At 38.2% G+C, this 26238-nt stretch overlaps 2 protein-coding genes across 6 annotated transcripts in view; one reads left to right on the top strand and one right to left on the bottom strand.

The window, feature by feature from the left end:
* The window catches only part of LOC308683761 (homeobox protein PKNOX2-like), a 76651-nt gene extending 63094 nt beyond the window's left edge, over positions 1-13557 (bottom strand). Inside the window, exon 1 of one of the 3 annotated variants that reach the window (XM_081354471.1) lies at positions 13490-13557. The gene's annotated coding sequence lies outside the window, so the exon portion shown is untranslated. Of the gene's footprint in view, positions 1-5190; positions 5235-5281; positions 5302-13489 lie in introns of those variants that run through there. The other 2 variants (XM_081354473.1, XM_081354472.1) reach the window with 2 other exon arrangements.
* Positions 13558-14330: 773 nt separating this feature from the next.
* tmem218 (transmembrane protein 218) lies at positions 14331-18888 on the top strand. 3 transcript variants are annotated; one of them, XM_081354477.1, is made up of 5 exons: positions 14331-14656; positions 14978-15116; positions 15216-15318; positions 18451-18495; positions 18618-18888. In XM_081354477.1, the coding sequence occupies exons 2-5, from the start codon at positions 15007-15009 to the stop codon at positions 18678-18680; spliced, it is 321 nt and encodes a 106-aa protein (XP_081210603.1). In that variant the 5' UTR covers positions 14331-14656; positions 14978-15006; the 3' UTR covers positions 18681-18888. The 3 variants fall into 3 exon arrangements, with proteins under 3 accessions (XP_081210603.1, XP_081210601.1, XP_081210602.1); XM_081354475.1 differs by having other exon boundaries at positions 14534-14656; positions 18451-18711; XM_081354476.1 differs by lacking the exon at positions 14331-14656 and having other exon boundaries at positions 14890-15116; positions 18451-18711.
* The last annotated feature ends 7350 nt before the right edge of the window (positions 18889-26238 follow it).

Raw genomic sequence — 26238 nt, forward strand, 5'->3', positions numbered from 1 at the left:
AGGGCTAATCATGCTGTTCCTCACTGGCCTCAGAGGAAGCATTAGCGTTCCTGTTGCAGCAGACCACCACATCTACAGTTCAAGGCTCCTCCACAAACAACCAGGGCACCAAACACACACAAACAAACAGCTTATTTACAGAAATAAACACTAATAAGTCCCTCATACACACCACAGTAGTACCCTCCAAACCAGATGAACAGAAGATTTGTGGGTTTGCCCTTCCCACCCCTCATTCAAAACCCCAGAGAAAGTTGAACTTTAGGGTAAACCTCCTTCTCTAACACACAGAGCAGCACTGTGAAATACCTAATCCCAGCCTCCCTCAGTCGCCACACCGACCTCCTGCACTCCCTCCAGCCGCTCTGAATAATGATTCCACATATAGAGAAGGAGACGGTTGAGGAGACTTTACACTCAGACTGTGTGACTGACCTGATTCCAACTGAGATGAATGCGGCTGGGCTACTCTTTGATACTGTGTTATTTTAGTATTATTTATTTTAGTAACATTTTAAATTAGATTTTATTATTATATTTTCAGTTTTCATTTTAATTGTGTGCTTTTGTCATTTTTGTTTATTTTGCTATGTCTATATAGCTTTAAATACATTTTATTTTAGTTTTAGTCATTTTAGTACTTCAACTTATTAAGGGCCGTTCACACCAACGACAATAACTATAAAGTTTTAATATTTTTTCTAATTCTATGCGAACAGAAAACAGCTATAACAATAACAACACAAAGAAACAATATTATTGTAATCACTTTCAGGATGATTTTTTGTTGACAGCGAATCAGAATCCACCCATCTTTAAAAAGCTTGAGCTTTAAAAGCGGTGAGTTTTCTTCACAGTGTGATGGAAAAGAGATTAGAACACCTCTGCATAAAAGAGAACAGATGCATTACGTTCATTCAAATTAAAGTGTTTATCGCACCGAACAGTCGTCTTTGTGTGAACAGGCCTTTAGGTGATTGTTCTAACACAATAAAACTTATATATTTCATTATATTGTATTAGATGATTTACCAGAGCCTGATTTATTTTTGGACGTCTCTTAAAAAGAAAGAAAGGAATTTAAGACAAATGTCAATTCTAATAGATAGCTTTCTCCAGTGTTATCTAGCCCTCTTTTGGTCCTTTTGTCTCTTCAATCTTGTCTGTCCTATAAAAATAACAACAGTCTACAGTCATTAGACTGACACATTTAAAACACTGTCTATGACGCAACTCAAACTCCTTCTGATTTTGACCTAAGAAAAGCAAGAAATTTTGTCCCAAGAAATGCAAGGTGGTAATGACCCACAATGCCTTGCCAGTAACAGCCCCCCAGCTGTTCAAAGACCACGAGAACAACATTTGCTGCCGGGGGTTTAGAACTTCCTGTTACTATGACAACCACGGAACAATTCATATTCTGCGTGTCTCTCCTCTAATAAAGTGTGTAACATTAGGGCGTAATTGTTTTTCTATGCAATATATGAAAATAGCCCTTTGCATTCAGGAACGCCTGATAGCAGTCGTCAAAAACGTCTGGAAGAATGACACTTTTTTGTCTGTATCGGAAGATTGCTTCATGAGATTTGGCATCACAAAATCACTAAAACTGGATCAAAAATGTAACCTTAAAATATGAATGACAAGCAAAACAGTGCTGAAAACAGTGCAACTCTATAGGTATTTGATGCATATAAACCATAAATAGCTTTTAAAGGCATCATGGTGGAGGGTCTGTGTCTTTAAGATCACTTATGGAAGTGTGGCAGGACCAAGGAGGTTTGATGAGTGGAATGATAGCAGAATTCCTGGGAATTAGAAGGGATTTAGCGGACAATAGCAGGTATTCCCACTAGTGTAACTAGACCCTAGTTGGCGTCATGAGAAGCTTAAACTTCACATTAAACCAGTGTGCAGCTGACACAAAAGGCCGCACTAGACACAACAAGGGGAATATGGAGCAACACGCAGACGCATTAAGCTTATATATACACACTGAGAACAAAACAAACGCACATGCTGAATGAAGCAAAAGTTTATTTTGTTACCATTCAGACCGACACACAAACTCACAAAGCAATATTAGCGCTTAATGAAGTATACGCTGTGCTCTCCATGTCGAAACAACACTTTCATACTCAGTGCATAATAGGCTACATTTCCCTTGATCTGAATCTTGGAATTTTTGCTGCAGTCTTCTCCACATTAGTGAGCTACGGAAATCCAAACAGGAAAAGGACTTAACTGCTAAAAATATCTCTAGGCGTAGCAATGAGACAGGTAGATCTGGGCTCTTATCCGAAACAAATCCTTCTAAATCTTGTAAATGGCACACCACCTCACCATGAAATTTTGATTTTCCTCAGACTTTTGGAGAAGAGTTTATGGGAACTTTTAAATCTGTAATACCTCCACCTTTGAAAGGCAGAATCTGTAATGATGACACATTATTATAAGCCCAGGTCATATTTTAATAAATGAATGTAAACTGATTGTTTCATGATTGTTTTAAGAAAGACTGAATTTAAAAAAAAAAAAAAAAGTACACAAATGTACATGCACACTACTGTTCAAATGTTTGGAGTTTGTAAGAATTTATTTTTTTAAGTCTCTTATGCTCAGCAAGGCTGAATTTATTTGAGCAAAAATACAGTAAAAACTTAATATTAGGAAATATTACAATTTTAATATGTTTTAAAATGTAATTTAGTGAAGTAGCCTTTAGTGTCACATGATCCTTCAGAAATCATTCTATGATTTGGTGCTCAAGTAATATTTCTTTTTATTATCACAGTTAAAAACAGTGCTGCTTAATATTTTTTGTGGGAAAAAAAAATTCAGAATTAGGCCTATTTAGTGAATAGAAATAATATTTGTTATTTGAAAATTTGAAAAATAAATATTTTTTAACAATGTAAAAGTCTGTCTCTTTTGCTCAATTTAATGCATCCTTGATGCATAAAAGTATTGTTTTCTTACTGACCCCAAACTTTTGAATGGTAGTTTAAGCAGCGTTTACATGATGCTACGGTGTTGTCAGTGGTTGCTAGTGTGCGAGGATCTAGTTGCTAGATCATTGTGGGATGTCAGGGTGGTTGCTAGCGCGTGCTAAGTTGTCTAAATCAAACAATTCAATTTTGTTTGACTCAAATCCCTCCTTCAAATCTAATTCTGAGATTTTTTTTTTTTTTTACCAAAGAAAATTGGTCAATATTTTACAAATTAACATTATTAGTACTACAACTAAAATGACAAAAGCTGATGGTCACCTTGTGGAAAATCCATCCCTGAGCTCATATGCTCTTTCATTCCTATCTGCTCACCAGAGATCTCTGGCCCTCAGCCAAACTTCATCTCCCATCTGCCCAAACTCAGACACTCTCTGAGGCCTGCAGCTCGCTCTGCTTCCTGTCCTGGGACTTAAGGAATGAGTGCTGGGACACGGGAAAGTCAGACACTGAGCTTTCATCAGATTCCCTGGCTCATGATGGTTTTCATGAGTCTGTCGCATACACACAAGATGAGACACACGCTCAGGCTCATGAAAACGCATATGTGCATTTTAAGGCCAGAAACTCGAGTACGCAAACTGCAGTGCTTAGCTAATATATTAAGTGTGCACTACTATTGTACATACTTAATGTGAGCTTTTGCATTACTGTGATAGTAACAAACTTTAATATTCTGTCGATGCTATTATAGCTGATGTGTTAGTCCCTTTAAAGACGCCCTGAAATCAAAATTTAAGTTTTTTAGCTTTTTGACTATGTTAGCCTTAAGGTTATGAATAAGCTGGTGTGTTCCAAAATAATGACAAAATTCGCATTTAGGAGATATAAGCATTCAAAACTTACAGTCTCTCACTTCTGCTAAAATGGATCACGGATTTTTATGACAGCTTAATTTCATTCAGCTTCTCATCACATCTTCTGTCCAATCAAATGCTCTCTATAAAGCGTCCCGCCCCCTATGCTATAAATACCACCTGGCCAAAGCGACTGTTGACACGTCACAGAGCAATATGGGTTGGAGATGTGAGTTTGGTTGCTCAAACGCTCGAGTTTTATTCCATTTTCCAACTGTACGTTGGTTAAGAATGAAATGGCTAGAATTAATTCACACATCTACTATCGAATCCAACGTATCATCAGCGCTCGGATTCACTTCTATGGTGCTGTCAAGTATGACTTGCAGTCTGTGAGGTAAACTAAACGCTATTGGCTATTTGAAAAGGGGGAGGAGTGCGTTCCAAGGCACATCAGTGGGCCTTTAAGGAAAGTCAGCTCACTCAGCAGCCATCTTGGTAACATCCCCAGGCAGATATTGTGTTATGTAAGTAAAAGGCATACAGTACAGCTCCTATATGCCTAATATGGAAAGAGAAAAATCTCCAAACCAGTGTTGTCATCAAATAAATAAATAATAAATAATACATTTAGAAAGTTGCCATAACTGAAATAAGTTGAAGTAAAATTACTAATTGAAATAAAACTCAAATATATTACTCAAAAAATAATGAAACATAAAAACTGAAAATATAAAATAAAAGCAAATTCAAAATATCAATAAAAAAAGAATAGTATAAAAATACCAAAATAACACAGCTCCAATCAATTAAATCAATTAAATCTGCAATCAAATAAACAAATCATAAATAAAAAACTTTCACTAACTTGCTCAGTAAAGCTATCTTCAAACTATTGCCCTGGCATTAGTTGACCTGAAAAAGAGAAAACTGAGCATAGATGACAGTTTATGCTAATTCCCGCCACAGCGTCCGTAGTGGCAACATTGAGAATGCAACGGCTACTTTGTGTATTGTGTTCTGACACATTTCAGAAACAAAATCCTTCCACCACAACGACAACGATATCCTCAGTAACCTTTTTTACCACACTTTGGCTTGAGAGTCTTTAATCTAGCTTTTGCTTTAGTCTAATGCATCATACGAGGTTTTCCACTCTTGCACTCTGATAACATTGGCAGGTTTAGGAAAGACAGCAAGGAATTCCCCTACACTTTATGTATTCACCATGACCTCTCACTCTGTTTTTCCACCCTCCCTTTCTAACGGGAAGGAAAAGGTTAACCCTTTCGCTCTTCCTCGGCCCATTTGTGTTGATCGCTAGAGTCAGCTGAGCTAAAAGGTGTGATGAGCTGTATTAAATGTCTATGGTGGTTTATAAATACCTCTGGAGTGCATACGACCACCAGAACGGTGGCCCACGTTACGGCCGAGATAAAAAAGGCAGGTGCACGCCATATTTTGCATTACTCCCACCTTCTGCACATTGCTTCGCACTTCTGTTCCAAATCCGCCAAGGATGTACGAGTCACCTGGGTGCACGGGCCTGGCTTCTCTCCTTAACAGCGAGGGCATTTGCTGTCCGTCCTCGCTCTCCCCAAAAACTTGTGTCATCCTACCCTGGCTATGGCAGAGCGCCACATGCATGCGTCTACATTTCCCCCACACTCTGGGGCAGCAGCTGTTTATGTTTCACTTTTAGCTCAGAGCTGTCATCAGTCCTTTTCTGAAGGGCAACGTTATAAAGTTCTAACAGTCAGGGAGCACGAGATTGTTTTCCACGCAGTTGTGGTCGATAAATGGCTGATGCATCGCTGATCAGTCTCCTGGCTGTTATCGCACCCAGTGTTTGCGGGCTCGCATTAATATCATCCCCCGTATGGCAAGTGATGATTTCTCTGAAGACCATCCGTTTCTAGAGTTTCACACAAAGCGGGACACAATTTCATCTGCTATATTTATCTCCCTCTAAGTTTTCAATTGAACAGCCTCCAGAAGTCGCACGGCTAGCAGCTGGAGAAAACCGAAGTGCAGGCGTCTGTCCGTAAGATCATCAAATACTCAATTTAGTAAGGTCACCTAAACAGTAGAGTTTACATTGCATCAGACAATGCTGAATTTCAATGGGGAAGGTGCACTGCAAAGCCATTATAATATAATATAATACTGGATGTAATTTTGCATTAACATTAACATTATTAGAAGGCAAATGATTAACTTTTTAAGTTTGTCTTGCATGTAAATATTAAATAAACACACACACGCACACTGTGGCTGTGGGGGACCATTAGACCAAAACTGTTAGGAAACGCCGCAGCAATGTGCTAATTTATTGTGAAGAAACTGCTTTGGGAATAAAAGATTGTTTAATGTTCTGAGATATTTCCTAACACTAGAGCGAGAACAACACACTCAATCTGCAACCTTTTATATGTTTACACTCCAGTTGAAAGGCAACAACTTTATATCTTATGGGGCCCCTAAAACAAACCAGAGCGAGAGGGAGAGGAATGCGGTTCAGCGTGGTTGGAACATCCATTAGAACCTCAAAATATGTTGTTGAGGCCTTTTGTTGGCGATTGAAACCACCTCTTAAATCTGAAATGACATGAGGTTTTCCCAAAACTGTCGGCACATACTGTACGAACGCAATAAAGCAGCTGGTGTGTGTGAAATCTCTCATGTGCTCGAGGAAGGCGAAGCACCCCCGCGGCCTGAAATCACGCTGCTTATACTGATGTATCAAATATAACCCACCAGCAGCGCTACACAGCACAGAGCTCTGAGGAATTTAGATATAATGATGAACGCTCGCACTGTTGGACTGATAAAAACAAGTACACATATAAATAGATAAATAATAGACAAATTAGCGACTTTTTCATCACTACAGCGCAGAGTGATTGTGGAAATCGCTTTTAACTTACAAGAATAAATCATTTAGATACATTACAACACTTTACAAGCCAATTTGACTCTACTGCAACCGGTATGGTACAATAGCACTAAGATCCACCCTTGAAAAAAAGTATGCTTTTATTAAGAACTACCATATAATTTTTCTTATAAAGCTACTTTGAGCTGCAATATTAGTACAAAAATGAATCTCCGCTTTCCACACATTACCAAATCCATTTCCCCTCACTTCTGGAAAACAATTTATTGCAGTTTGTCTGCATTCTGCATGTTCGAGGGGGAAGAGGGGCCTAGTTTTTCAGCAGCTGTCAAAAAGTGAAAGGATACACGTTTTGACAGCTACTGAAAAACTAATAATTTTATCACTTTGAATAAAATACATATTTTGTCTTAAAATATATAACATTTCTGTGATTCTTTTAAACTACAACATTTAAAATATCATGAATATATCATGAATGTTTCCATGTCAAGCACATTTTTGCAGTGCTGGTGTTCAGTTCTGTACTTTTGATTACTTTTGATGATGAATTACATTATCTAAAAAGTCTTTTCTCAAAAATATGTAAAGACAGATCAAGTCAAGCAGCAAGAAAATGTAATATATATATATATATATATATATATATATATATATATATATATATATACATATACTGTATACAGTCATGTTCAAAAGTTTACACACACCTTGCAGAATCTGCAAAATGTTAATTATTTTTAACAAAATCTGAGGGATCATACAAAAATGCATGTTATTTTTTTATTTAGTACTGTCCTGATTAAGATATTTTACATAAAAGATGTTTACATAAGACAAAATAAAATTGAATTTATAAAAATGACCGCGTTCAAAAGTCTACATACCCTTGATTCTTAATACTGTGTGTCTTTACCTGGATGATCCACGACTGTTTGTGTTTGTGATAGTTGTTCATGAGTCCCTTGTTTGTCCTGAGCAGTTAAACTGGCCAATGTTCTTCAAAAAAATCCTCCAGGTCCCGCAAATTCTTCAGTTTTCCAGCATCTTTTGCATATTTGAACCCTTTCCAGCAGTGACAGTATGATTTTGAGATCCATCTTTTCACATTGAGGACAACTGAGGGACTCATACGCAACTATTACAAAATAGTAAATGCTCCAGAAGGAAACATTATATATATATCATGATATAAACATGATATATACTGAGACCACTAATATATATATATATATATATATATATATATATTAGTGGTCTCAGTAAAAAAAAAGAAAAAAAAGAGACAGTTTTCAAGCAGAAACTTCTGCTAGCTGTAAATCATAAATTATGGCTAAAGCCACTGGGAAGCCAGGTGCTTTATGACATCCCAGAGGCTGCTCTGTCCCAATGCATTTTATTAGAAGGCAAAAAAAAAAAAAAAAAAAAAAAAACCCGCTCCTAACGGTATTTGCAAAGCTACTGGCCAATAAAACTAGCTGAGATACACCACTTTGCAAATAAAACTCAGATCCATTTATCTGGATTGATATGCAATTATAATCTTTTTAAAATGAGAGAATTAGCCGCCATTCAGGAGTCACTCACGATCAATATAAAGAAAGTCGTTCGAATGCATTAATAAAAGGAAAAATAACTGTCACGTACTGACGCCATTACAGGCATTTTGCACACATACAGCTACCAATCAATGTCTTTCAATGGTTCTGAGCTTGAAAGAGGATGATGGAAACGTGGGGGGTTCTGTTCGAAACACAACAAAAGATGCACAAATAGATCAGCGGGAGAGGAAGCTCCGATATAGCCCAGTGTCAAAGGTCCAAATGAAATCAGGTGGTTGGAATCAATGGTGGTCTGTGTTTGAATGCTCCAGAGGACAGAGCAGGAAGTGTGAATGGGAGAAAAACATGCCTTTATGAATTATGTCATTGAAACGGGACGAAGCGAGATGCCACTTTCGGAGAAGATGGCTTTTGCAGTAATAGATGAGCATTCAATGCACTATTTCAGCTCTAATAAAACACGCCACACTCCAAAAGACAGGAGAGTGAAATGCACACAATGCACCGTTGGAGAACATCTATCTCTCTCCAGTCACGCCAAATGACATCAACATATGAAATGTGTAAAACATGTGAGAACTACAATTCACATGCTCGCCCTAATAGAGAAAATATGAAAACATCATTCTCTCTCAACCTTAGTCAAGCACTCTCCTGCCTCTAGCACATTATTTTAATTTGACTAGTTATTGTACTCATGCATATATTTATATATTTAGAGGGGGGAAAGAAATATAAATTGGTCCTGGGTAGGGTTTTTTCCTACTTTGATCTCAAAAAGAATTCTAATAAAATATTTCCAACCTTCGTCTGTTCTGAGAAACTACTGTTCAGAATTTGGTGTTTGTATTTCCCTCAGTGACGCCGAGTACATTTATTTGGATTATCAGCATTCCACCAGAGATAAGAACAAAGGCACTCAGAGGTTTACAGTCTTGTTCAAGGTTTTTAAATTCAGAATTAATAATAAGCTGCTGCTAATTTGACTCTGCTTTTGATCCTGGTGAAGTAATTATTTCTGTTATGAACAACTTTGACTGTCATTTGCATGAGATAATAATAATATTATATACACACACACACACACATATATATGCATGTATGTATATATATATATATATATATATATATATATATATATATATATATATATACTGTATATATACTGTATATGTGCAGCGCAAAAGTCACTGGGTTGTTAAGGACATTGGAATGCAGTTGCTACTTGCTAGGTCAAATTCAAAAGATCCCAACCCCAAATCAAAATATGAGATTCTGATTTATAGAAATGGCTTGGGTTAATCCTGCAATGTAAGTCTATGGGAATTTTTTTTTAGCTTTTTGATGAGCCACCAGATCCACTAAAATTCACATAGAAATTAATTAGCACAGTTCTCCTCAATAAGCCATACAATTTGAGGTACCACAAACTGTGTGGGAAGAGTACATTCTTTTTTTTTTACTTCCATTGCAGTGTTGTTTTAGCATCATTGATATATAGTTTATATATATATATATACATACAGTATATATAAACTAAAAGAAAATTAGAAATGTTGCTTTGGCAACTAGCTGAAATCAGATATTTTTTCATACATTTTATTGTATTTCAGTTAATGTCTATTTTTCCATTCAAGTAATGAAAATGTTTTTTATGATTTTAGTTTTTATATTTCAGTTAACAATAATAACCCTGTTCCATAGACTTATTATAATACATTTTTATCTAGATGATTTAAATGTTGCAGATATAGAGGATAGTCAAGGACAGATTTTCAAGTCACTTGTCATTCAGCTACATCTATTAAAAGTGCATGACAAGTGCTGACAAGCACACCAAAGGACGACTTCATCGCATTTGTTAACATCAGATCATCGTTTCTTTTTGGAGACTGTCGATCTCGAGCCTGTGTTTTCTCGTAAATCAAATCAACGTCAGCTCCAAGGCCAGGGTGACATGAAAACAGCACGGGCTGTGATGTGAGTGCAATGCTACGGGTGACTGTTAAGTGCCTCTACACGTGTAAATCAAGCAAATCTTCCTCTACCTCCAGGTCCCAGGAGAGGAGTTTGACCGCCGTGCCTGGCAATATTAGAGCAGCATAGCGAGGTCGTTTGGACGCGCAGCCGTCCAACGCAATAACAGGCCCGCGCTCCTCAGAGAGCCATCAGGATCAGCAAAGGCTTAGCGGTGGAAGCCTGTAACAACAGAGCTCTGTCTCTGTGTTGCCTCTTATGGCTTCACCTTGAACACACAAGACCCCAGAAGACTACAGGCTGATGAATAATTCTCATTTGAGGCAAAGATAAAAACTCTATCTCATTAACTGTCAACAGACAAACAACATGTTTAAGATCTGAAAATCCAAATGAGACCTGTACAAAAATAGGCATTTAAATTATTAGCACTGTGAATTGTATATGGTTGGCATCAAAAGTGACACGTTAGAAAGGAAGACAATTAGCTTTATGGAAGTCTAGAAGCATCACAATTGGTTTACAATCTTCTTTTTGCACAGTTTACTTCCTTCATTCAGGGTGACGGAGTCTTTTTATATTAGCGATTAGACCAAAAGAGCTCCGGGTCCTGCAGTATTGAACCTCAGATTGTAATTTGCTCATAATGTGGAGAAGGGGAATATGCAAATAAAGTCTGAGTATTTTGTGTTTGCAGTTTTGCCCGTGGGCAGCTTGTCCCGCGACACAAATCATCAATTAAGATCCCAGCAGGGATCTCGGCATTTAAATTAGCCCCATCCAACAACTTTTATCTTCCAGACAAAACATTGAGCCTTGTGATCGCCTGCACCACAGAAATAAAACAGCTGATTAAATGAGATCCATCTTTGAGATCCAAAAATGGACATGCAATGTCACCTCTCGGCTGAAATTATTCTATATCTGACACTAAATAAATTCAAATCTACAACTCTTTAAGAACTTTGTTAAGGGTTGTACTGGAAAGACTAAGCTGATCATATCTAAATATTTGTAGAGAGAAAAAGTGTTATTTACTTAAATACATTTAGAATTGAGCTTTTTTTCCTTATAGTATTTTAGCATAAAGGTGTTATGTCTGTGTATACTTCAGCTACATATTAAATTAAGTCAGTCAGAAAGAGGATTTGAGACTATGCTTTCTCATTTCTGCAGAGTTTGGAACTACACCATTTCAAATGATCAAATTATTGTTTCATTTTTGAAGTAGTGCTCCCTTGCAGTTATTCTGATATAAACCTGACATGAAGAACATAAACTGAGCATTTTAGATTTCCAGAAAGAGTATTAAAAATGACTTTGTACAAATTTGTTTGAAAACAACCCTTAAATATCCAAATTTCCTGTCAACTGCCATTTAGCCCTTTATTTCACCTGATGTCTTTACAATAATTTGAAAAAGACTCTTTTGTTGCATGTTTCTTACTTTACTAAGTATCTTTAAGATGTTCCCTGTTTTTCCAAAGGTCAGCTTGCTAGTTTAGGTTGAAAATCCAAATTTGCAGAAAAACACACAGCCCCAAGTGCAAGGGTGTTTAAGTCACTAAACTTTTAACAAAAAGTTTTACCACACAATTCTGACTTTATAATTCGCACTAATTACTTTTTTTTCCTCACAATTGCACGTTTATTTCACACAATTCTGAGAAAAAAAGTCAGATAAAAAGTCACAATTATCTTGCAATTCTGACTTGTTTTCTGACTTCATAACACGCAATTGCAACTTTATATCACACAATTCAGACTTTATAACACGCATTTGCAACTTTATATCTCGCAATTCAGACTTTAACTCGCAATTGTGAGTTTATTTCAAGCAATTCTGAGAAAAAAAGTCAGAATTGCAACATAAAAAGTCACAATTACCTTTTATATGTTTAATTCAATGGCGGAAAAAAGCTACAGGACAAATCTTAGAATACAAAAGAGGGTAATAAATACTAAACCACATGATTTGCTATCTAAAAAAATAAGTACCCTATGTATGCATCTGACATAGAGCATAATAAAGAGTAGGCTGATTAAATTGACGGCTTAAAAATGTAATCCTTAACAGTTTAACTATGATAACTGTACTAAAAACAACATTGAGCATGTTTCCAGTATAGTATTTCTTAGGCTATTTCTTTAGGCTACATGTGGCGCCAAATACGCTTGAGAACACTACAAACGGTCGCGTTCGAAGTTGGTAACCATAACAACAGTACGCTGCTCGAACACTTGCAGTTTTTAGTGTCAATATCATACGGTTCATAAACAAAACATAAAACATGACAGCATTAATACAAACTTTATTACAGATTTACATACCACAAAACGTTTGTTTTATGCTTAAAATATATATTTAAAATATTGCGTCATTGGAGAAAGACAAAAAATGAGATGTAGTCTATTCGCAACCAAAAAAATGTAGGCCTAGGCCTACTATATTCAAACAAAAAGTTGACTCCGCGGAAAGTCGTCATTGTGCTATAATTTAACACTGCAGGCAAATCTGTTTTTATTTTCCTAAACTCTGCTCTGATAATATGCGATAATCTTAATATAAACAGAAATGTCAAACTGGAAAAAGTTCAGAATACCAGATAAAACATTTACTGAGCAATATATTGTTTCAAAACTGACCAGTTATAAAGTAAAATACATGGGCTATGATCTTACTCATTAAACGACACATGTACTACTCATTAAAAGACATTGCTTTGCTCAACAAAACATTTGCGATAGCAAAATATACCCCAATTAAAATTCTAAACATGAATTTTACATGCGTATATTTTGCGCGCTATGAAGAATTAGTCAAGTATCGCTACAAAAATTGCAAAACGCCCTTTAAATCCCAACAACAAAAAAATGTCGACACAAAAATTACCACCACATTTCACAAGTCCAAACGCATCATCCACCATAAATTCATCCACAAAGACGCGCTCCCCAAACAGCACGGCATCTTCTACAGTCTTTCCTCTCTTCCTCTCTCCTTCTATCGCACTCGTTCTCTTCCTCCTCCTCCCTCCCTCCCGCTCACTCACGCGCTCTCTCTCTCTCTCTCTCTCTCTCTTTCCCTCACTTTCTCTCTCCCTCTCTGTCTATCATTCTCTCCCCTCAGCCCTCGGCCAGTCTGTATGAATAATGTCCTGCCTTTTGTAATGAGAGCGAGAGGGGGGAAAACAGGCTTGAGTGTTCGCCCGCTCCGCGCTCTGACATTGAAAATGAATGACAGCTTACCTGAATGCCAATCTTCATCAGACTGACACCAGGCTGACAACACAAGCCTATACTCCCCTACACAAGCCGTGACGTCTGCCATATCAGACCCCTCCCACCATCTCCCCCCTCCTCTCTCCCTCTCTCTCTCCCCGTACCCCTCTCTACCGAGTATAGACCTGCTCCGCGCCGCGGTTCCTCTTCCACTGGCATTATTCCGTGCCGTATACCGAACACCCCGGGCCCTGCACGCGCATCTCCGGTTCATTAGCGGTGGAGCCCGCTGGCCCGCTATCGACATCAAATGAGACCTACATTCGGCTGCAGGTCGCCTTGGCTGTTAGTAGTTGGAAAGCAGAGGAAAAATAGCCTACACTGTAAAAAAAAAAAAAAAAAAAAATTACATGATCAATAAGTCATGATTATACATGTTTTTACATTAATTCAACTTTTAAGTTATAGGCTACGAGATTCAACTCATTTTTTTAAAGTCAGTTCAATGTAATTTAAGTTTAAATGACGTACACAGCCAAGTTGATTGTAGCCAACTTAAAAATTTAAGGCAGCATTTTTTTACACTGTTTTTTGTGCAAGAAGAAGAAAAGCCGTTTGGTCAAATCCTAAATGTATATTTAGTTATTCTCCTAGAAAATTGCAGCTGAGAAAGGCTACTCTGGATAAATTATGCCATATGAATTCCCAAAGGGAGCTAGCCTATATATTTCCTGCATAGAGACAACAGTGTGATATTGCCAAGAGAACGTGTCATCAATATTAAATAATTGTACAAGTTAACAATTGTAAACATACATTTGCAAGGAGATCACTGAGAAACAGAGAGAGAGAGAGAGAGAGAGAGAGAGAGAGAGAGAGAGAGAGAGAGAGAGAGAGAGAGAGAGAGAGAGAGAGAGAGAGAGAGAGAGAGAGAGCTTGTGAGGCAACGTAAATGTGTACTTTTTGGTACTACTATGTATGTCCAGTATTCAGAAAAACTACATCTCCCAGCATACTGCTCGCCAGATACTACAACCTGATTGGTCCATTTGTGACACAGGAAGTGTAGAGATAAACAGAAGCGACTGGGTTTCCATGGAAATATTTTAGACTTTCTGCAGCATGCACCTTGGCGTAAATCAGTATATTATTTAGAATTACTTAGCTGGTTTCATCATTTGGTGGTTTTATTAGGTATATATACAAACAAACTGCTTAGCCGTAAAATGTTTATAATGGATTAACGTTAGTGAGCTAGTTTAAGCAAGTGATTTTGATGAACTGCAGGTTTTACGCCGTTTACTTCGTAATATGCTAGTGGAACTGATTAAAAACAGCAAACTAACAGCATATTTCTGCTAATAGCAGTTTGAAGAAGTACGCGCCACATGGTTTGCTTTCATAACATCGACTTGATATAACGTTACTTCCAGACTTGGCGGATTTAGCGCGCGCAGCCACCATAAACGCTGCCTAAAAGCAAAAGATAACTTAGCTGCTACTTCTCTCGTCCAGGGCAGGCACACGCAGCGTGAGAAGTGAGGATGGCCGATGTGGTGTTGGGCGTTGGGACAGGTGTGTTTATCATTGCTTTAACCTGGATAGTGACTCTTGTGCTCGCCATCGTTCTGTCGCGCGCAACCGGCCCAACGAAGTAAGAACATTCTTTTATGTTTTCGACACAGAACTTGCATCAGCATTGCTCTGTAGTGTTGTATCATGAATAATCACGATGTTGTTATTGCCTCACCAGGCTAGGGATCATCCCTATATTTCTTCTGGCGCTCACCATCACACTGGTTTTAGTCTTTTTCCCTCGCGCATCTGAAGTTCCCTCGCCCGAGAGAGCAGTTCAGGTGAGTACATCGTAGATTTATCAGTCATTAACATATATACTCAGGCCACTTTATTGACTACCATAAATATACGTGGCATAGATTCAATAAGGTCCTGGAAACTTTCCTCAGAGGTCTTGGTCCATATTGACTTGATAGCATTAGTTTCATGAATCTCCTGTTCCATCACATCCCAAAGGTGCTCTATTGGAGATCTGGTAGACATTTGAGTATAGTGAACTTAATTAATAGTGAGATTAATTGAGCTTCGTGACATGGTGCGTTATCCTGCTGGAAGTAGCCATCAGAAGATGGGTCATAAAGGGCTGTGGTGTTAAAATGATACTCAGTTGGTACTTACGGGCCTAAAGTGTGCCAAGAAAATATTCCCCACACCATTACACCACCACCAGCAGCAGACTGAACTGATGATTCAAGGCAGGATGGATTCATGCTTTCATGCTGTTAATGACAAATTCAGCCCCCTACTTCTATTGTCCAATTTTGGTGAGCCCGTGCAAATTGTCGCTCGCTGGAAATTTTCTCTTTTCCGGACCATTCTCTGTAAACCCTAGAGATGGTTGTGTGTGAAAATCCCAGTTGATCAGCAGTTTCTGAAATACTCAGACCAGCCCGTCTGGCATCAACAACCATGCCACGTTTAAAGTCACTGTTCTTCCCCGTTCTGATGCTCAGTTTGAACTTCAGCAGATCGGCTTGACCATGTCTACATGCCTAAATGCATTGAGTTGCTGCCATGTGATTGGCTGCTTAGATATTTGCGTTAACAAGCAGTTGAACAGGCGTGCCTTTAATAAAGTGACCGTACAATATTTCCAGAATTCTCCTAATTTTTTTTTATGAAAAGTTCATGTACGAGTGATTTGATAATTTTGTAAGCTTATTGAATTCTGATATTCATGCTTGAATAGTGTTATGTGCACTGTACAGCTCTTTGTGTGAGTTATATTTGAAAAAAGACATGTGCTAGTTTATCTCTCCTCAACAGCAGACAAGCACAAACACAACAGTTTTTTCCTAAAGTCTGTCTTTGCCAAAACCAGCGCTCTGAGCTGCCAAGCCACCCTCTTGTCTGCACAAACAAAAACCGAACCATTTACCTTTCAGTCTTCAGTAGCAGAACGGAAACATGTTGACTGAATCAAACATTCTCTTGTTTTCAATCTAAAATTATTGTATTACCCCCTGCTCTCAGCTTGAAAAAGATTAAATTTGTTTTGATTCATAGACTTGAGATCTCATAGTGTAGTTAAATTCTGTAATGTCTTGCAAAAGATGTTCTCAGATTTACAAATCAGGTTTGAGGTGTTAGGTTATATGATGTCAACATGCACCTTTTTGAAATCATGTATGTTTGTGTGTACTAATCAATTTTAATCAATTTAGTAATGAATATAAGGTCTGATAGTTGCCTAAATTGTAACAACAGAAAGATAAATTGAAAAACAAAACATGATACAGTCTCCATCATTGTGCCACAGTGGCTTCCTGTTGTAACCAAGTCTCTCATTTAGTTAGCTCTATAAGCATGCATGTCGTATCGTTCGTTGTGCTAGACTCTGATTTGTGCATAACGCCAAATCCATGTTACACCCATTGCTGATTTGCTTGCAGCGGGTATGACTAGATAATAGTTTTTTTCTCGATAGGTGACAGTGTGTTGTATGAGAAACGGGTTACCCCTCGCTGTTGTACAAAGGAATAATATCACAGTGCCAATTAGGCCGGCCCCAAACAGGAGCTCACTGTCGCACATTCGATACCACATTAATAAAACATGGCCTCTGCTCTGTGCTTCGCTAGCCAGCTAATTGGCAAATTAGAAAGTGAGATGCGTTAAACGAGAGAACACTGCATTCGCTGGAGACAGAGCCCCCTCCCACATACACACGCATAGACACACACAAAGACATCTCTCTGTCTGTAGTTTAATGTAGGTTGTGGCCTCTCCCATGATGTAGGCCTCATACTCTAGTTCAGGTCCGTAGGGATGTAGAGTGTCATTAGTATTCAACACTATCACCCTGTTCAGCTTTAATTCTAACATGGAGGAAAAACAGACAGCAGAGTAAGAAATAATGGGTAGAAAAAAAGTTAGTTTTCTGAGAGTATGCTAAAATAAGGGTGAATCAAAAACTATTCAATTAAATTACAGATACTGATTTATATCTTTATAAACATTTTGTCTTATATTGTATATTAAATATAACCTATGATGTCAATCTATTTATCAGGTATTACGATTTAGTTTGCATGCATTAAATGTTTTATATTTCTAGTTTACATTAGATAATAGTTTTCTATTTTAATATATTTTTATGCCTGTGATGACAAAGCAAGCCAGTACTCCAGTTTTCAGTCGCAATATTTCTTATTAAAATCAATGTTTAAAACAGTTGTATTTTTAGTTTCACACTGTTCTCAAGATCATTTTGATCTTTATGGCACTTTAATAGTGTCTTGTTCCGTGTTAAAGGAGAACCACAGTAGTCCACAGTCCACAGTAGTCGATTGTCGAGTTCACGCGCGTGATCATAGGTACTAAACATATGCGCGTGAACTCGACAATCGACTACTGTGGACTTCAACCGAAAACAGGATGTAAATACAGGTATGTGCGCTGGCTGAATAAACATCATTTTTATTCATATCTTTCACATCTACTGCAGTCAGATTCACCCGTGTTCACTCTGAAGGAATCACTGACATTAGCTGTGCACTTGTAATGACACATCAAGGATGTTAAGAGGCTAAAAGCAGGTTTAAAACTTGCCCCATTGTAGTCAACAGGGTGCAAATTTTAAAAAGAGGATAACACGGTGTAGGCAACACCGATTTTTGTCGTTGTTCTCTGTACTGACAGCACTCCAAATTACAAAAAAAATGAGCTCAATGTTAAAATTGACCGGAGTTCTCCTTTAAATGGTCTAATGGGATGCCTCAGGTTGCAGTCAGAATTTCTTAAAAGAACCCTGCTGACCTCTAGTGGAGAAAAGCAGAACATACTAAATGTATTTCATGTTAATTAAAAAATATTAATGGGCACATCAAAGACCTCATGGCTTTAATTACTTTCCAGTAACTGTATAATATGTTGAATAATTCACAACGTAAGCCTGTGATGTTTTTCAGATAGTGGATATGTTCTTCATCGGCCGGTACGTGCTCCTGTCCTTGGTGAGTGTGGTCTTCTTGGCAGCCCTGTTCATGTTGCTGCCCTTACATTTCCTGGAGCCCGTGTATGCCAAGCCCCTGAGAACACACTAGACTGTGAGGCTTCATGTGCCAAACTCCTACAGATATCCCAAAGCAGGGCGGCCAACCTGGCAGCGCCGTCGATCAACGAGCCCCGCTTGAGATGAGAGGACAGCAGAAGGTTCCAGAGCTTTTGTCTTTCTGTCCAAATCAGAGACGTCCACATCTCTCTGAGAGCACAACATAGACTGGCCTGCATGCAGCATGTGCATTGCAAGTGTTTTTAGGAGGGCGTGGTTGGGTAGAGTTTTTTGCAATTTAGTAATTTTGTGTATTTTACTGTTAAAAAGAATACAATCTATTTTTCTCAAACTTCCAGTTTGTTCATTTCTTCAATTATTGGAGTTTGCTTAGGAAGCATCACTAGTTGCTCATAGGATTACGTTTTTTCGAAAAACCCATAACCTTGGTAGCAAACAAGAACCAGATCTGTCAAATTCGTGAATGAATCCTTCATGAGTCTGAATTATGAATTAACTTGATCAAATGATTCATCAAGTGAAGTGGCAAGACGTGACGTGAAGGCCAAGTATTGTGATTCAGGCTACTCGGAATTTGTCGAAATATGCTTTTGCTTTCTATCACAAATGTTTTTGTGTTTCCCCAAGACTCTTTATTAGCATTTTCCCAAGAAACCTTGAGTTTGCTCGCAAAAAATGTTTGATTTTCAGGGGAACGCAAACATTTTTCCACGACTGACCGATGAAAATGCTACATGAAATCTTATTGCTTGAGAGAAATGGAATTCATTGACAATTTGCAGTTTAATATTATTTAATATGAATCAGATGTATCTTAGAAATATTATTGGATGATTTGGACATATAATTGACCTAGTCTGTCTAACTGCATCACAACGGCATAAATTTTACACTGCAGAAGGCACTTGAGCCATTTTTAAGTCATAATCAGTGAATATTTTTTGGTGCCTTCAATGCACTTAATTCACATTCTAATCCGTTAATTGATAATCTGCAAACTCGAATTTCACCCATTCACGGCTCAAACCAGACAAATTTCATTTTCTTGGTCCCATATTGACATGCTAATTTTGGCCTTGTGGAAGCATTCTTTAAGACACTGTCTCTCTCTCCGCACAATACCACAAAGACGAAGGGAGCAAAGTTGGGCGGTCCAACAAAGCTTCAAGCTGTGAAAGTTGATTATTTTGTTCTTAACAAGGCGAATACTCCGTGTGGGCCCTCTGTTGCCTCAGACGTTTACTTTCATTTTCATAAATCTCTCTGGGAGGCAAACTTCACAAGGGAGATGGACGTCGATATTGCTTATTATTTTCACAGGCGTGTTGTATGTGCTGTGATCCTTACAGCATGAAGACAAAAAATAACAAGCTCCAAACCTGATGTAAAACATGTTAGTTGATCAAATGTGTGTGTCTAATCAAACATGACAATAATAGTCCACAGTAGAACCTACACATTTGTCCATTACAAAGCAAAGAAAAGCAGCAAGTTGAATTAGCGGTCATGCTGAAAAACTTGGAATATCCTGGAAATCATCCCATATACTCATATATCCGGAGGTTCTTATACAGGGAGATTGTGGGAATGTGAGCAAGAAGCGAGGCGAGGCCGTGTCTCAGTTGCGCTAGCTCTCACCCTTAAGGTCTTCGTGCGATCCTCATTTAAAAGTGGGGAGTCCGGCAGGACGTGCAGTGAAATTCCAACCAGTGCGATGAAAGAGAATCTAATGAATCAAATCCAATCCTATTAGTTCCGGCCCACATCGCAACACTGAGGCCTTTCTGCAAGCTGATCGCCGGAGATCTACCAGAGCTTGAGAAACGGGGTACCGGACGGATGGACTGGTACATGAAATGGTTTGTGTAATCAAACCAAAGGATCAAAAACACACTGAACGCCTTCAACAAGTGTGATATAATAACATACAAGATGCTTAACCTTGAGAAACTGATTTTCTCAGAAAAGAATCATTTTGAAAGGTGCCATTTTAGAAGCTCTTCTAAAAACCAATGTGTTTATAGAAGGTTTCCAAAAGATAATCAGTTTGAAGTCATGTAAATACTGCATCATTTATGATAATCAATGTTATAGTTATAATATGAAGCAGGGACAATGGAAACAAGGAAGCTCTGAGACTGGAAGAAATTACATTACATAACAGATTCGCTAATGTACCGCTCTGTAATCGCTGACCGCAACCACACTTGACTTATTTTTGTTTCTTTTCAATTTCTTCCTGTCCTTCTCTCTGTCATTTTCCTTATCCCTTCTTGTTGTCCGTGCTGGTAAGTGACTCTCTCTCTCCAGGGAGTGGGAAAAACGGCAGAACAAAGCATCGAAGGGAGCAGGGCTCATTGGGAGTCTGAGCTGGAGGCTTTGTAGGGCAGCCAGCTGGACATACAAAGAGAGTAAGAACGAGGGAGAGAGAAAAAAAAGCAAAAGGGGGATGCAGAGACGGAGAGGTGTAAGAGCGGCCCAGGATATGGGTGTGGGTGCTACCGAGGCTCGCGGGAGAGGGGGAGGGATGAGGAGGGGAGCGGGGTGAACACTAGATCCTGCTTTGTGATCCATTCAAGCAGAACTTTTGCCCTCACACCCCTGGCCTTCTATTCTCCATCTCTGTGCTCCACAAGCCCACCCTTCACCCCCGACTCCATCCCTGAGAATTTTTCCTCTAAACGGTGTTGGATAAATGTTTCTCGTATAATTTGCTCCACTTTGGAATCTGTGCAGGAAAATTGTGCAAGTCTATCAACACAATTCCTGTTGGTTGTTGTGGGATGCAAAATGTCTCAGGTCAGTCATACTGTAGCCGTGGGGTCAGGTGAGGTCAAATGTGGAAGTCAAACTAAATAAGATGACTTTGATTAACTTACATTAAACTAAAATATTAGAATTGTGTTTTATGGATGTGCAATGGGTTGGAAAATAAACACATTTGATTATTATTATTACTAATATCTTTATATTTATATATATTATTTGTATTTTAAAATAAAAAAGAACTATATAATTTACATTTTTAATTCACAACAATAGAAAATATTTGTTGTGAATATTGGCAGCAAACATTTTCCTGAAATTTCTCATTTAAATTTGTATCTTGTATTGTTACTCAAGTGAATAAGTTAAATAATAAAAAATAAAAAAATTCAGCAAGGATGCATTCAATTGATAATAAGTGTCAATAAAGACATTTATAATGCTACAAAAGATTTTTAAATAATTGCTGTTTCTTTGAAACTTGAAATAGTTTTCAAGCTATTTCAAGTAATAGTTCTTGAAACTATTAATCAGCGAAACTTGATTCTATTTGAGAACCAAATCAGAATGATTTCTGAAAGTTCATGTGACACAGAAGACTTAAGTTTTTACCCGTCAAATGGCTCCTCAAAGACTTGTTATTTTTTTCTCTCTCTCTTTAGGAAGATTAGTGCAGTCTCCATCCTCTTGCACTGAAAATTAAGGCACAGTTTAAGGGTCAGCGTGAGCTGGAATAGCCCTTTGTGGGGACATTCTGACACCCCATGGAGGGCTGAAGCGTGGCCTCTTTTGGGCACTGACCAGGGTCACTTGACATGACCCGCTACCTGGTAGGGGGTACAGTGAGAAGTGATCATTAAATGAACAATTGACTAGTCTTTGATTCCAAGGTCATATTCCAAGGTTTGCAATATGGGTGGTCAGTGAAATCTGAAAATGGTAAATTTGTTTTAGGAACTTGTTCAACATAAAATTCATTGCTCATTCATTCAAGATTCATTCGTTTTGAGAAGCAGCTGAATTACAGTAATGCACTTACAATGAAAGTCTATGGGGACTTTCATTTTATGTTTATTTTTAGGTCTAACTTTCCTTTTTTCTGCCCTCAAATAGTGAGTTGATGAATATTCTGTCCATTCTTTACAATATAATGAAAGTGAATAGGGCTGTATCATAAGAGACTTGTGTACTACAATTAAGTCTTCTGAAGTCATATGACAGCTTTGTCTTGTGAACAGATTAAAATTTTAATTGTTATTCACGGCATCCGTTCTAGCTTGGCATGTTCAAGAGAGAAATAGTGATGTCATTCTTTTTAAACAGACATACCACTTTCATAAACTACCAAGTTCATAAAGAGATTGTAAAACTAATTCATATGAATTCAGCAGTTTAGTCCAAATCTTCTGAAGAGACACGATCACTTTATATGATGAACATATCAAATTTAGTCTTTTATTCATCTACTCGCATCAGTTGAGGTAAACAGAAGCTCAAGCATGTTTGCTTGATGTGCGAGAACCAATGAGATTCTTTCTCGTTACACAGCAGGTTTGAGCTTCCGCAAAAACCAATGAAGTTTGTTTCAATCAGGTTAGGTTGAGCTTCTGTTTATGTTCACTGATCAATGTTTAAATGTGAATAAAAGCTTAAATTCAATCTGTTCATAAACCGATCAAGTCTCTTCAGAAAATCGGACTAAACCACTCAATCCATTTGGATTAGTTTTACGATCTCTTTATGAACTTTTGTAAGCGTTAAAGTGTTAGTTGCATAGCTGCCTATAGAGGGACAGAAGGGATCCAAAGACGAACGAAAGTCTTGTGGGTTTGGATGGAACGACATGAGCGTGAATTTTCATTTTTGGGTGAACTATTCCTTTCAGCTTAAAAGCTCCATTTTCCTTTTTGGTGTTTCCCAGAATAGTCATAGAGGTTTTGAATTACATGAGGGTGATTAAATGGTGACAAAATATTATTGGTAAACTATCCATTTAAGAGCACCAACAACATTGAAAGTGCATTTTAAGGTCAAAATACAACTTTCGCCCTATTCGGAACTGGCTAACACTGAAATTTGAGTAAGAACAATAGTATTGTACAACCTGTAATATTCTATCAGTCCGTATTCTTAGAGTCTCAAATAAATTGGGAGATCTGTGGAATTAAACCCCGATCAGGTCAGGTCTGTTAACTCAGCATGTTTCTTATGTTCTTCTATGCTGAAGCAGCAGGAACACAAGACCAGACTGCATGAGACAAATTGCTTTCTCTGTCCCATTTGATTCAACCTCTGTGATGAGTGGAACACATACTGTGCACGCAAAGAGGAACAAATTTCTCCCTTTTTGCTTTTTGCTTTGTGAACGGTGAAAAATCTTTGAACATATGTGAACCAAAAAGGAAGAAAGGAAAAGAAAAGGCCTACACCTTTTCTCATTCTCTTTGCTACTCAGTAATCGAATTCAACTGGGTTTCTGTTGTGCAATAATTGAAATGTTTAAGTGTGAAAATCTAAATGATCTCCACTTGGAGCGAAACGTCTTCACTTCGACAAATGAGAACGTTCCAGTTGCATTAGCAATTCGGTGCGCTCACCTCTCCTCTTGGCGTAAAATAGAAATTGTGTTGAGAAAGTGAGAATCCCCTCAAACAAAAGCCATCCCTTTCATGACCGACAAGCAGCCAAAGCCATTGGAGAGGGTCAGTTTTGTTTGGAAACACTCCCTCTCTCATGCCTTTGAGAGAGTAGCTTGATGCAGAAATGAAGGGTGTCTACTTCGCCTTTTGTGGTATGGGCCAATAGCAGTCAGGCAATACGTTTGATGTTTAAAGAGCGCGAGAGTATGTCATTCTGAAGGATTTGATCAGTCGACTAGCAGACACTTGATTAATGGAACTGATCCCTTTCGGTATGGGAGATCCCCTTCCGTCCCCTCCCCGTTCACTCCCGGGCCTTGTTTTCCGTCTTTGGGACGTGCAGAACGAATGACACAGATGTTGTTGGAGGAGACAGTCCCCGTCCCTCTCCTCCTCTCCCGCGCTCCCAGCATGGGGCCTGAAACTTGTTTTTCAATCATTGTTTCCGCCAACTTCTTTCCCAAAAGAGAAAAGCGAGGCGAGAAAGAGGAGGGAGAGAGCGGAGGGAGCGCTTAATAAAAGAGGGAGGGAAAGTAAATACAAAGCATTTGTGGAATATAAAGAAAAACATTCTTTATAACAATCTCCCAATAATTTAGCACTGCGAGGACTGTGGGGAGAAGGGTGGATCGGTCTTAGTCACAGTTGGGAAGTTGGGATGGTGTAGAGGAGGGTGCAGAGCCAGAGGAGAGGAGCTTTAAGTGAAGATGCAGGTGTCAGCATGGCTGCTGTGGGTGGCATGGCTGTGTACCTGGACCGAGGCGGCGCGCCACTGCCAATGCCAGTGCGCGTGCCTACCTGATGAGCAGGTGGAACAGAGGTCAGAGGGAAGAGGGCACCTTCGCCATCGACTGGCACACCAGCGGGCATCACACAGGGAGAGGGCCCATCGCAGGAAAGGTAAAACCAATGGATTTTTTGGGGGGGTGGGGGGTATAGCATTGTTATAAAACTTAATGATGTAAAATCGTGATGATTTCCTTTACTCGTAAACAGATTGTTTTGTTGAAGAATAATCACATAGTCATATACATTTATTGTAAAAAAAAATTATTCAGAACCTAATGGTAATGTTATTCAGAATCGAATAGTTTCGGCAGCCGCTCTCTCGGCATATCAGCATGGGGTCCAAAGCATGAAATCAGAAAGACAGTGATAACTTGATAAAGTCTTTTTTCACTTCTTGATTTTCACTTGTGGTCACTGTTGATTTAATTTACACGTGAAGAGTTTATTAAGTTGGCGTTACGGTACCGTATTGTGTTGCGTTTACGTGACTATTTTGAAGTTTCACTGTTTAAAAAACTTTAGTTGATGTAGTTTATGGTATATTTGACATTTTAGTGGATGGTTATCCAAGCAAACTTTGTGAATGATTTGTTGAACAGTTGATGTTGTTTGACTTTTGGAAAGTGATGAACAAGGGGGAAAATAGGTGCAGTTAAACCAATTTCTTCTTCCTTTCCTATTCAATGAAAATAAAAAATCCTCCCAACTGATATATATATATATATATATATATATATATATATATATATATATATATATATATATATATATATATATATAAATATAAAACACTTGTTACTTACTAAAAGCATGCTTTATTCCTTATTTGAGACAGTTTTGTACATAAATAATGCTATTAAAGGTCATACTCGGACTCTGTTAAGAAATTCAATTCAAAGAGAATTATTTATGAGTAAAATGTGCTGAAAAGTTACTCTAAGTGCTAAATCAGCCTGGGCTTCTTTTGCGGTGCAGCTTTAATTCTGTGTTGTGGTATGCAGCCCCATAGTCCCTCAACATCTTTTGTTAGTCGCTGAAAGCTGGTGATCCACAGGGCCATCAAGGCACTGCTCTCTGGATCAATATACGTGTCCATCAGTGTGGCTCGCTCTTTTAGGCCACACAATGGACAGTTCTCTAAACAACACTTTATTTATATGTGGCTTTCGAGAAAATGAACTGCCGCCGCCTCTGCTTTTCTCTCTTCTCTTTTCTTTTCGCTTTCTGTTTTCTCCTCACTCCGTCTCACCCCCTCAGCGACCGTATTTACACAGACTTAATAGTAATTGGAATTAGCAAGTGTTTCATCTAAGGGGTTGTTTTAGTTCTACAGTAGCAGCTGTGCTTAACTTTCACTTTTGTAAACTTTCTTGATTCATTTTTATTTTGTCTTTTCATCCTATTCTTTAAGAATCTAAGCGACAAGTTTGATATTTAATGGAAAAAAGTTTCTTGTGTGACTTGAACATAACTGGTTCGTGGTAACTTTC

This window comes from Scardinius erythrophthalmus (genome assembly GCF_964197995.2).
Source record: "Scardinius erythrophthalmus genome assembly, chromosome: 23".
In the NCBI taxonomy this organism is placed as follows: Eukaryota; Metazoa; Chordata; class Actinopteri; order Cypriniformes; family Leuciscidae; genus Scardinius; species Scardinius erythrophthalmus.